We start from the raw sequence: 13,342 nt of genomic DNA, 5'->3' as shown, positions 1-13,342 counted from the left end.
ATGGCCACTCGGCGTTCCGGAATTGGCCCGAGTGTAATTTCGCATACCTACAGTTACCAGCGCCAGAAGCGGGCCGATTTCTAAACACGCGGCTTTCCGCAATCGGACCTAGATTCACTCCCGAGTGTTGGCTGACTGTTTTTGCCGCTTCCGGGCCGCGGGCATTTTGCTGTTTGGGATGTGATTGACGAAAATGAGGAGCTGGTGAGTGTTGTAGGGCCTCACAAACCAGTGCCCTCTGAACTGGCGTATATGTTCCCTCACATCATTAGCCAAATGTGTGATCAATTTTGAGTTGTTGTGTTCAAGTGGTGACACCTGCGCTTTAATTGTGTTTGACTTTTGTCACCTGTGCTCACCATGATGCAGCACGGGTGCATCGCAATGAAAATGCGTTGGCAAGTTGTGTCTAAACGGGTGAAAAGTGCTTATGGTTTTGCCAAAAGAGTGACTGATTCAATCAGTGGGTTCAGGCAACTGAGCATTTGGTTCAGACAATAGGGTTTAGTGTTTTAGCAATTGAGAAAAACTGTAAGAGATGATGTAATATTTAACACACACGCGCGTGCCATTACACACACGCCACTGCACACACACGCCACTGCACACACACATACACCCGCGCACCACTGCACACACACTGTGTGTGTGCAGTGGTGCGCGGGTGTGTGTGTGTGAGACACACCCGCGCGCCACTGCGCACACACACACACACACACACACACCCGCGCGCGCCACCCTCCTCCTTGTTTAAGGTATAAATAGCGCGCGCGCTGTGCGGCTTTCTGTTCCATGTCGCTCCGCGCGCATAAACCCGGTTTAATCTCCAGAACCGAACCGGTTCGGACTCAGGGTGAGGGTGGATCGGCCCCCCGGGGGAGCGAATGAAGAAACACATTTTGCTCATCTTCACATACCGAGGAGTCCTCAGGAAAGGGAAGAAAAATAAAAAGAGAAAATGGCCAGTTTCCTGCTGCGGAAAGCGGAGCGCGGGGACGTGGCGGACTTACTGCGACTCATAAAGGTACCGGTCCGGGGGCACCGGGGGCACGAGCCACTGTCTGACTGCGCACACACGCATAAATAAAACTAAACAAAACCCAGTGGTTTACCGAAGGTGGAACCGGTACTGAGCTGTCTCTCTGCGGGGCTCCATCAAACACCTGCTTTATATATAAAGATATAAAGCAGGTGTTTCTCACACACACACACACACACACACCTGTTTGTTTTTTAACCTGCGAAGGTGAGTGTGGTGTGCTTTTAGCCTTTCAGAGTAAAGCTGTAAATGTTCATCAGTGATCCTGAATGATCACATGTTCACTACTCTCACTTCCCCAGGGGAAACATTCACACTGATCACATTCACACTGATCACATTCACACTGATCACATTCACACTGCCTGTAGCACTGCTGCAGCAATTCTTTTCTAAACATTGTGTGTGTGTGTGTGTTCTTGTCCCAGGAACTTGCCCAGTACGAGCAGATGGAGGAGCAGGTCATTCTGACTGAGAAAGGTACAGGAACACAAATGAGAAATAAACCAGCCGAAGTGTAAACAGTGTGATGTGTTTTGCACCTTTAGTGTGCATCTTTACACATTTAAACAATATAAGGCACATCATTGGGTTCTGAGGACAACTGCTTTTCAGTACCAATCATAAGTTTGTACACCCCTTCTAATTCAGTGTGTTTTCTTTATTTTTATTAATTAAAAGTCACTTCATGTCTTAAAGTAATGATGGATGTCGTTTCTCTTCACTCAGTTGTTCAGTTCTTGATATCATATGGATTACTACAGCTGTGGTGTTGAATAGGGCTGTTTTATTATTTGATGTTTATTATTTTTTACTGTTTGATCTCAAATGCATTAAGAAGGTAAGAAACTCGTCCACTAATGACCTTTTGATGAGACACAGCTGTTAATTGAAAAGCGTTCCAGGTGACTCCCTCATGAAGCTGGTGAAGAGAATGACAGTAGTGTGCAAAGAGTCATCAAGGGAAACGCTGGATACACTGAAGAATCTAAAATATCAAATAGGTTTTGTTTCACACTTTTCTGTTTCCCACATAATTCCAGATGTGTTCCAGATGTTATTTCATAGTTTTGTTGTTTTCAGTTTTGTTCTACACTGTAGAGGATAGTCACAATACAGAAACACCTGGGAATGAGTAGAGTAGGGGTGTACAAACTTTTGACCGGTCCTGTACTTTCAAAAATCTAGAAACTTGATCACAGTTCACCACAGACACCACGAGTTCCCAAACCTTTTGGGTAAATCAACCCCGAGTCTTGACCATTCAACAGTTTTATCACTGAGGGCTAATTTTATATTCAAACAATTTATTCTGTACATCTGTGTAAAAAAAAAAATTAAGATTAAAGGAATATTCCTCCGACTGATCTGACCGTCTCGTGGGAAGCGTTGGATTCTTTTGGGAAAAAAATCCATCCCACAGTGGTGTGGTTCAGCCCGATGGAACACAGAGGAATCTGTTTTATATTAAACTGTGTGTGTGTGTGTGTGTGTGTGTGTGTGTGTGCGCGCAGAAGCAGCAGTAATGTGTCACTGTTGACCTCAGATCAGAAACTTTCACTTTATGTTCAGCAGTATTTACTCGTCGAGTTGTAGAAAGTTCCAGAAGTCTGGCTCACAGCACCGAGTCTGAGAGGAGGTTAGAACCCAAACACTCCGTGGGCTATGACTGGACACACAGTGTGAGTGTGTTTAATGGAGGCAGATGGATGGGAACTTTCTGTTTATTTTCACTGAATTCCTCAGAGTGTGTCTTGTCTGAATGTGACTCCCACTAACATTTAACAAAATACTAGCACACAAAATCCATCGTTGTTATAGTTCTAATAATAATCTGTAAAATAAATTAATAAAGCTAAAGAGGAGAGAGAGAGAATGTGACCCCATGTAACCCCTGGGGAATCTGGGACATAAAGGTACAAACAATGCAGAAGAAATAGTTTGCTTCATTTATTTCTCAGTGTAGCTGAAGAGTTTATTATAAACAATTATCCTGCTGTAATGAGATCATTGGACTGTTTCTGTGTTTGTTCTGTAGATTTGCTGGAGGATGGTTTCGGGGATCATCCTTTCTATCAGTGTGTCATCGCCGAAGTGCCGAGAGAGCAGCAGAGCGCCAGCGGTAGGACACGTGACTTCCAGCTCTCACAGCCGTGCTGTTAAACTCAAACTCTTTTACTCCCAGGCCAGCTAGAAAAGTCTTCGAGCATGATCTGGAAACATGAATGAAATAAAAATAAGCGTGTGTGCAGTGACGCACAGGGCCACAGCCAGAACCAACATCATCAACACTCAGAGTAGATTATATCATTAATTATTCTATCCACATTCACTGGATATGAGCAATCATGCGCTCTGATTGGCTACTCTGCTACTAGGATATCAGCTCATATACCGTGAGTAGAGAAAAACAAAATGGTGGAGCGTGTTGCTGAATCCACTGAGGACGAAATAAAAACTCTACTCGAAAACAAAACCACAAAAAATACCAAAAAAGCAACAAAATATGGAATAAAAGTATTTGATGATAAGATGATATCTTTTTTATTTTTAAAGAATTATTATTATCACATTTTTCACAACTTGCTCCTGTCATTTCACGGGTTTGCTTACATTCTCAGCAGAAATAATTTTGTGGGATGTTTTGTATAAAGTTTGTATTGATCAAATTTGCAAAAAATAAAAATGCTCTGTTTCTCAAAATCCAGTGAATGTGGACAAAATAAAACAGTTATTCCATTCAGTCTCATCATACATGGATTATAGTGGCTATCAGCTCATGTACAACTCGATTTCATGGAATAACTGTTAAATTACATATCATGACCTTATGTGATGAGTAATTAAAGCGTTGCGAAGCCCTCAGCAGAGTGTGTGGCGAGCCGTGTGAACTTGGCCTTCCGAATGATGAGAAGGTGAATAAAAGGGGTTCAGGTTGTTTGTGCTCAAAAAGTTTTAGAGAAATTCACTGTGAAATGTTTTGATGATGCGATGTCTCATCTGTTTGTGCAAGAAAAATAAATTAATTAAATATTCAGTTTAGGGTTAAACACACAAATGAATCAGACTTGTTTGGAGTCAGTGGGGTGTTGAAGCGCGTGCTGGGTGACGTCATGTCATTAAAACACTTTACAGATCATTTCTCTAAAGCTGGTTGAGCACAAAGTTTTATTTGTGAAGACAAAAACTGAAATTCACTTTTATTCACGTTCTCATCGCACGGAGTGAAAACGTCACAGAGCTTGTATCACACCAGTGCCCCCCCCCCAACTTCCTGAAGTGGAACGATCCATTTCTGTGAAAACATGGAAGATATTTTTCAAACATTTAATAAAATTATAGATAATATTCTTACACTAATATCCACATCATATTTACATGGAATTTAGTTTGTTTGCATGTGAATTCCGAAAAGCCGAAGCAGTGTCACAATCTTATCTTTATATTTATTTTCATTCTTTTTAATTTCATTTAAATTCCATTCTCTTTATTTTCATTGCTCTTTAAGTTTTCAGTGTGCCATGTGTTTTTCCACATACAGCTACAGACACATTAAACATGTCCATTGTTTTTACTTCATGTGCAAAAACCAAATATAAAAACTCCGCTCTGTAATTTATGTCTTCAGGCTACAGTCTCTTGCTTCGCCTTGTACACCGTGTGTTTGGTGTGCATGCGTGGGCGGGGAGGTAACTGAAAGATCAGTTACAGTAGTGTAACATACACATTAACACACAGGTAAGGATTAACGAATACATGCGACTTCACCAAACTTACATCACACCAACATCTGCCCTAAAACTAACCCCACAATGTTCTGACCCCAGATCAGTGATTGAGCTGAGTGATCAGTGGGTAGTGCAGAACCGAATCTCGAACAGTGACTCACTTGATTCCCAAACCTTTAAATCACAATCGGAGACGAGCACAACTTCACCACATGCACACATTTGGTTAACGGTCACTTGGTGTGTTGTGTTTTGCTGTCGATTGCGTGTTGAGTGAAACATTTTCTCCCGTCAGGTCACACGGTGGTCGGCTTCGCCATGTACTATTTCACCTACGACCCCTGGATCGGGAAGCTGCTCTACCTGGAAGACTTTTATGTCATGAAGGAATTCAGAGGTACAAAGTTTAGAAGTGATCAGATTTATCGCTCCACAATCACATGACCTTGCCATAAACACTCTCCCTGAGCCAAAGGTCAAAACGTGATGGAAAAAGAGCACCATCAGCTCCAGAAACCCGAAACTTTACCTTTCCTTGTTGATGGAGTGGCATCATCAAACCTACACCTTCTGTATCTGTGTAGCTTTTATCTGTAGAAAGGTGCAAGTCATGAAATTTAAATACAGTACCAGTCAAAAGTTTGTACACCCCTACTCTACTCATTCACAGGTGTTTGTATTGACTATTCTCTACAGTGTAGAACAAAACTGAAGACATCAAAACTATGGAATAACATCTGGAATTATGTTGTAAACAAATATTTTAGATTCTTCAGTGTATCCAGCGTTTCCCTTGATGACTCTTTACACACTATTATTCTCTTCACCAGCTTCATGAGGGAGTCACCTGGAACACTTTTCAATTAGCAGCTGTGTCTCATCAAAAGGTCATTAGTGGACAAGTTTCTTACCTTCTTAATGCATCTGAGATCAAACAATAAACATACAAATAATAAAACAGCCCTATTCAACACCACAGCTGTAGTAATCCATATTATATCAAGAACTGAACAACTAAGTAAAGAGAAATGACATCCGTCATTACTTTAAGACATGAAGTGACTTTTTTTAATTAATAAAAAAATAAAGAAAAAACACTGAATTAGAAGGGGTGTACAAACTTAGGACTGGTACTGTATGTTTATCTCTGTACTTTACAGCTTTTTAAAGGTTCTCTATACAGGATTAACCACTTAACTGGAATAGGAAATTTGCCTAAAACACCAATCCAAGACCCAAAATAAATGAAAAGCTGTTCTTGAAGCCTTTGGGATATGATCATGTTTTGGGTTTTTTTTCTAAAAGGTGACACTGCAGTTTTTTTCTCAGCAGTCAGAATCAGCGTCAGTGCTACGGGTTTTGAGTAACAGAGGTTCGAACACACTGAAGTCTGTGGTTTTCTTTCCATCAGAATATTTATTTTGCAAACAGAATCCTGTCAACGATTATAGCTGAGACTTTTTAGCTGGAAAACACAATGGAACCCTGTCAGGAAGCCACACCTACTCCATCAGGAAGCCACACCTATTCCAAGATTAAATTTTATAACAATACAACAGAATGTGAAGATTTTACCCAAGCTGACCTGAGGGTTTCTAAACACAGAATAGTGCTGTTTTCCTCACAGCTCACACCATCAACACAGTACTGAGTTAACACAGGGCTCGGTCCAATCAATGTTCTGATCACTTCCAGCAAATACATTTAGGATCTATTTTGTAAATAAAACCTGTCTTGAATAAAGGGTTTTAATAAAAACATCACTCTGTAATTCCTCGAGGCTGCTGACAAAATGTGCTGCTATGACTCTGAAGGGGGTCAATATTTATGTGTATTACTGTATCATAACTTCTATTTGTTATATTGGTTACAGTTTTTGCTTATTATATAGAATTAATTATATATATAAAATATATTTCCCTCCATACCTGTTGATAGAAGAAAATAATGATGAAAGAAAAACACGGCGCTTTGTGTTTCGCTGCTCGGTGAAAACGTCTGTGTTCTTTTTGGACTCATGTTTTGTCCTTGGTGCAGCGGAGTGTGTTTATGGTGTGTGTGTGTGTGTGAGGGCGTTGTTGACCCTGAGTTCATGTTTTAAGCTGTTTTTTTTTTTTTTTTTGTATCTCTGTCCTGTTTATAGTTTCTATATTCAGTAAAATCTCTGTTTTTCCTCCACAAGGTTTTGGAATTGGGTCAGAAATCCTGAAGTTCCTGAGCCATGTGAGTACCTGAACCTCAGCGTTGTTCCCTTTCCAGTCTTTGTTAATATTGTACTCGTTTACAACACATTAATCCACAGACACATCTGTCCAAAGGTTAACTGATAAGATAAGACCAGATAAACATTTATATTCCTGGATTACAGACAAAGCTTCGAGTTAATGATTGGTAAAGTTAATGAATCTTGAGTCTCGGACACATCTGCAGAGTCATGCCTGAACTCTTCTCTCTTCACTCCGGCTAGTGGAACTCGGATGTCCTGCTCAGAGCAGACTGCTCAGTGTGGATGGAACGGAGCTTTGTTTTGGGTTTAAACAGAACTCTGTGTTGGGTAAAGGTTCTGAAATTAAATCTTACAGCAAGCAGCAGTTTAACACACATTCATCTGCAAAAACTCATCTCTTAGCAGGTGGAGAAACGCTGAATAAAGTTGAATAACATTTCTCATTTTGAGATTATAAGACCGTAAACTTATTTCTACACATTTATTCATTTCAAGCTAAAAATGATCTGATTCTATTTGATTTTTTTTTGTAGAAGATAGTGCATAAATGAGCAAAATTACCTGCCAATAGAATAAGACAATTTCTCATTTCAAAAAACAGATAAAAATATTGAGAAATTAGATTAATCTCTGATATTTAAAATAAAATCTCATGAAGAGAAAATTTGGTTGAATTCACCTGGATGTAAGATATTTCACAATTGCAAATAAATCTATTTATTTTTACAGTTTAAAAGTATTTGGTGAAAAAGATCCCCCCCCCCCCCATATGATTTATTTTTATGCATGATATTTATTTATTTATATATTTTTTCACACAATTCATTCATTTTAACATGTGATTTTGATAATTTTTTTTATGGATTTATTTTCCAAATGTAACTTTTTCATGTGTGATCCCGTTCATAGTTCACATGTGCAGTTTCAGGGCATAACATCCTGAAATATAAATTCTGTTGTTTTTTTTTTTCTCCTGTGATTTTTCCAGAAGGTTCGAAATGTCAGACTTTATGGCCCATAATCTTACAGGTTTATCAACAGCGATTGTTCATAAATGACTACAGCAGCAAAACACAGGTCAGAAAGCGCGTGCTTTATCACCTGTAGTGTGCGCTGCTTATCTCAGGACCCGATTAGAGTTTATGAGCCGTTAGAATGCAGCAGAACATTTATTAGGGAGTGTAAACGGGTCCGGAAACGCTGACCTGCGGTGAGGATGTGCACTCAGTGTGTTCTGGTACTGTTTATTTCTCTCTCAGGTAGCAGTGAAGTCTCGCTGCAGCAGTTTGCACTTCATCGTGGCCGAGGGGAACAAAGCATCCATTGAGTTTTATAAACGACGCGGTGCCAGAGATCTCTCACTCCAGGAGGGCTGGAGACTGTTCCATATCAGCAAGGAGAATCTGATCAAAATGATGTCTGAGGCGTGACAAGGGAAAGAAAACACACTTATATTCATTTAACTCATATATTCATACAATGAAATCTGAACTGAATCTGGAGTAAAACGATGATGATGCACTGAACATGCATTCTAACAGTATATGAACTTGTGTTCATAGTTTTTCGTTGTACTTTTATAAAATTCACTCTTGATGATGCCATAACTGATGAAATAAATAAAAGTGACATGACTGTGTAGCTCAAATTCTTGAATTTTCTGCTTGAATTCTTCTGTTTTGGCCAAAATATGTTGATAAATTTGTTATATTAATTTCAATCACAGATTTGACTCCTTCACTCCTGCATTTTGATATTAATTACGGCCTGAGCACCGTTCAGTGCGAAGACCCTATTGTTTTTCGAAGGATTTTTTTTTTTTTTTCTGTCGCGCTTGGCTTTTTTTGAGGTATTTCCCACACACGAAAACTCATGGAATTTGATACACACATCAGTCATTGTAACTGCTTCTCAGCCACAGATGTTTGGCCCCGGGCGTGGCCCAGGGACTTCATAGTGCCCCCTAATGTCATGGAGTCCTTGGATTGGCATATAGTTTCAGCTGCGCATACCAAATTCAGTACGTATGTAGTTCGTCCCAAGATGAACAACTTTCGTATATACATTGCATTAGCCACGCCCAACAGGAAGTGAGGTAATTGGGCTTATATGCGTTTGGACACATGGTCATTTTTAACGTACTCCTCCTAGAAGGTTCATCAGATTCATGTCAAACTTGGCAAACGTGATGCCAACATATTGCTGATGTTGAATTGCGAAGGGATTTTTGATATGTTGTAATATGTTGAAATGGCAATATTATGAATTTTAAGACTCGCCACATAAACAGGAAATGTGTCATGAAGTTATAATACATTAATGATTTGGCTGAAACCTTTCAGGTTATTAGAGAATGTGATTATTATGACATCTAGACGCCCAATATGCCTGTCTGGTATAGCACCACCAACTGGCCAAGGAAAGAATAGGGTTTTGAATATGTGTGTTTTGGCACATGATGAATTTTAACATGCTCCTCCTCGACGGTTCATGAGATTCATGTGAAATTTGTTATACGTGATGCCAAGATGTCGCTGATATTAAATTGCGAAGGGATTTTTGATATCTTGTAATATGTTGAAATGGCCTTCTGATTTAATATCTTGCCACATAAACAGGAAACGTGTCAGAAAGCCACAGTGCATTGACTGTATGGTTGGACACTTCTTACTTCAATAGATAATATGATTATTATGATAACCTGACGCCCAATGGGCCTATCTGTTATAGCGCCACCACCTGGCCAAGCAGGAAATGTGCCAGAAATTGGCAATGCCTTAACTGATTTATCTGACACTTTACAAAATATTATGTATTATGATTGTGATGATATTCACATGTGTAATTCAGATGCCTAGCACAGCGCCACCATCTGGCCAAGCAGGAAATGGGAAAAAAATGTTCGATTCATTGATGGATTGATCTGAAACTTTACAAAATATTGGATATCGTGAGTCTGATGATATAACATATACAATTCGTCACACTTGGCTTACACACACAGTCATATGCATATTTATGCATACATACACTCTCTCACAAGTATGCACTCACATGCACACGCAACATCTATGAGCACACTCTGTTTCACACACACACTTTCTCTCCCTCTGACAAACAGACACACACACACACACACAATAATAGTGGAGCTCCAGCGGAGCACCATACCAAAGAAAAAATGGTAAACCCATCGAGTCGATTTTTTTGTGTTTTGTCCGTGTACGTGTACCACCAGTCATACACACCGCCTAGTGGTCAGTGTTAGTAATTACCAGTCATACACACGGCCTACCCCTCCTAGAACTGCCACCTTATTGTGGTGGAGGGGTTTGTGTGCTTGAATGATCCTAGGAGCTATGTTGTCAGGAACATTACGCCCCTGGTAGGGTCTCCCAAGGCAGACAGGTCCTAGGTGACAGGCCAGACCAAGAGCAGTTCACCAAAACCCTTAAGGATAAAATAAAATCAAGGACTGTGTCATCGCCCGGTATGGCACAGCCGGGGCCCCACCCTGGAGCCAGGCCCGGGGTTGGGGCTCGTATGCGAGCACTTGGTGGCTGGGCCTTTGCCCACAGGGCCCGGCCGGGCTCAGCCCGAAGCGGTGACGTGGGCCCGACCTCCTGTGGGTTCCCCACCCACAGAGGTAGCCATAGGGGACTGGTGCAGTGTGGATTAGGCGGCAGTCAAAGGCAGGGGCCTCGACGACCTGATCCCCAAATACAGCGGCTAGCTGTTGGGACATGGAATGTCACTTCGCTGGGGGGGAAAGAGCCTGAGCTTGTGCGGGAGGTTGAGAGGTACTGGCTAGAGATAGTCGGGCTCACCTCCACGCACAGCTTGGGCTCCGGAACCCAGCTCCTCGATAGGGGCTGGACTTTCCACTTCTTTGGAGTCGCCCATGGTGAGCGGCGGCAGGCTGGTGTGGGCTTGCTTATAGCCCCCCAGCAAAGCCACCATGTGTTGGAGTTTACCCCAGTGACCGAGAGGGTCGCCTCTCTGCATCTTCCCATCGGGCCGAATAGCAGTATAGAGTATCTGGCCTTCTTGGAGTCCCTGGGAGAGGTACTGAGAGGTGCTCAGACTGGGGACTCCATTGTTCTACTGGGGGACTTCAACGCTCACATGGGCGATGACAGTGACACCTGGAGGAGCGTGATTGGGAAGAACGGTCTCCCCGATTTGAACCAGAGTGGTGTTTTGTTATTGGACTTCTGTGCAAGTCACGGTTTGTCCATAATGAACACCATGTTCGAGCATAGGGGTGTCCATAAGTGCACGTGGCACCAGGACACCTTAGGTCAGAGGTCGATGATCGACTTTGTTGTCGTTTCATCTGATCTCCGGCCCTATGTCTTGGACACTTGGGTGAAGAGAGGGGCTGAGTTGTCAACTGATCACCACCTGGTGGTGAGTTGGATCCGCTGGCAGAGGAGGAAGCCGGACAGACCTGGCAGGCCCAAACGTATGGTGAGGGTCTGCTGGGAACGTCTGGCCGAGCACTCTGTCGGGGAGGTCTTTAACTCCCACCTCCGGGAGAGCTTCTCCCAGCTTCCGAGGGAGGCGGGGGACATTGAGTCTGAGTGGACCATGTTCTCTACCTCCATTGTAGACGCAGCTGTTCAGAGCTGTGGCCGCAAGGTCTCTGGTGGCGGCAATCCCCGAACCCGGTGGTGGACACCGGAAGTAAGGGAAGCCGTCAAGCTGAAGAAGGAGTCCTATTGGGCCATGTTGGCCTCCGGGTATCGGCAGGCCAGGCGTTCCGCAGCTCGGGCAGTTGCGGAGGCAAAAACTCAGAACTGGGAGGAGTTCGGTGAGGCCATGGAGGAGGACTATTGGTCGGCCTCGAAGAAATTCTGGCAAACCGTCTGGCACCTCAAGAGGGGGAAGCAGTACTCTGCCAACACTGTTTACAGTGCGGGTGGGGAGCTGTTGACCTCGACTGGGGACATTGTCGGGCGGTGGAAGGATACTTCGAGGATCTCCTCAATCCCACCGTCACGTCTTCCATTGAGGAAGCGGAGGCTGATGACTCAGAGGTGGGCTCGTCCATTACCCAAGCCGAAGTCACTGAGGTGGTTTTCAAGCTCCTCGGTGGCAGGGCATCGGGGGTGGATGAGATCCGCCCTGAGTATCTCAAGTCTCTGGATGTTGTGGGGCTGTCTTGGCTGACACGCCTCTGCAACATCGCGTGGTGGTCGGGGACATTGCCTCTGGAGTGGCAGACTGGGGTGGTGGGCCCTCTTTTTAAGAAAGGGGACTGGAGGGGGTGCTGCAATTATAGGGGAATCACACTTCTCAGCCTCCCTGGGAAGGTTTACTCCAGGGTACTGGAGAGGAGAATTCAGCCAATAGTCGAACCTCAGATCCAGGAGGAACAATGCGGTTTTTGTCCTGGTCGTAGAACACTGGACCAGCTCTATACCCTTCATAGGGTGGTCAAGGGTTCATGGGAGTTTGCCCAACCAGTCCACATGTGCTTTGTGGATCTGGAGAAGGCATTCGACCGTGTCCCTCATGGTATTCTGTGGGGGGTGCTTCGGGAGTATGGGGTTTGGGGCTCTTTGCTAAGGGCTGTCCGGTCCCTTTATGAACGGAGCAGGAGTCTGGTTCGCATTGCCAGCAGTAAGTCAGACCTGTTCCCAGTGCATGTTGGACTCTGGAAGGGCTGCCCTTTGCCACCAGTTCTGTTCATAATTTTTATGGACAGAATTTCTAGGCGCAGCCAGGGGCCGGAAGGAATCCTGTTTGGGAACCACAGGATTTCATCTCTGCTTTTTGCGGATGATGTTGTCCTGTTGGCTTCTTCAAACCAGGACCTTCAGCATGCACTGGGGCAGTTTGTAGTCGAGTGTGAAGCGGCTGGGATGAGAATCAGCACCTTCAAGTCCGAGGCCATGGTTCTCGACCGGAAAAGGGTGGCTTGCCCTCTCCAGGTTGGTGGAGAAGTCCTGCCTCAAGTGGAGGAGTTTAAGTATCTCGGGATCTTGTTCACGAGTGAGGGAAGGATAGAGCATGAGATCAACAGGCAGATCGGTGCAGCCTCCGTAGTGATGCGGTCACTTTACCAGTCCGTCATGGTGAAGAAGGAGCTGAGCCAAAAGGCAAAGCTCTCAATTTACTGGTCGATCTACGTTCTGACTCTCACCTATGGTCATGAGCTTTGGGTAATGACCGAAAGAACAAGATTGCGGATACAAGCGGCTGAAATGAGTTTCCTTCGCAGGGTGGCTGGGCGCTCCCTTAGAGATAGGGTGAGAAGCACAGTCACTCGGGAGGAGCTCAGAGTAGAGCCGCTGCTCCTCCACATCGAGAGGAATCAGCTGAGGTGGCTCAGGCATCTCTTTT

At 43.5% G+C, this 13,342-nt stretch overlaps 1 protein-coding gene across 1 annotated transcript; it reads left to right on the top strand.

Moving 5' to 3' along the window:
* The first annotated feature begins 733 nt into the window (after window positions 1-733).
* Window positions 734-8,628, top strand: LOC132875497 (diamine acetyltransferase 1-like). Its single transcript, XM_060912305.1, has 6 exons — window positions 734-1,024; window positions 1,468-1,519; window positions 3,078-3,161; window positions 5,063-5,164; window positions 6,950-6,990; window positions 8,254-8,628. Exons 1-6 carry the CDS (start codon window positions 959-961, stop codon window positions 8,422-8,424), a joined length of 516 nt encoding a protein of 171 aa, XP_060768288.1. The 5' UTR covers window positions 734-958; the 3' UTR covers window positions 8,425-8,628.
* Window positions 8,629-13,342: the final 4,714 nt, after the last annotated feature.

This window comes from Neoarius graeffei, chromosome 28 (assembly GCF_027579695.1).
Source record: "Neoarius graeffei isolate fNeoGra1 chromosome 28, fNeoGra1.pri, whole genome shotgun sequence".
NCBI classification, from domain to species: domain Eukaryota; kingdom Metazoa; phylum Chordata; class Actinopteri; order Siluriformes; family Ariidae; genus Neoarius; species Neoarius graeffei.
The sequence above is the reverse complement of the archived record's forward strand: the minus strand, read 5'-3'. Positions and strand labels throughout refer to the sequence as shown.

Excerpts from the sequence above, each read along its gene's own strand:
- LOC132875497 (XM_060912305.1), top strand. The coding sequence starts at position 959 with ATGGCCAGTTTCCTGCTGCGGAAAGCGGAGCGCGGGGACGTGGCGGAC. Across the intron at positions 1,025-1,467 it reads ACTTACTGCGACTCATAAAG|GAACTTGCCCAGTACGAGCA; the intron begins GTACCGGTCCGG and ends TTCTTGTCCCAG. Across the intron at positions 1,520-3,077 it reads GGTCATTCTGACTGAGAAAG|ATTTGCTGGAGGATGGTTTC; the intron begins GTACAGGAACAC and ends TTTGTTCTGTAG.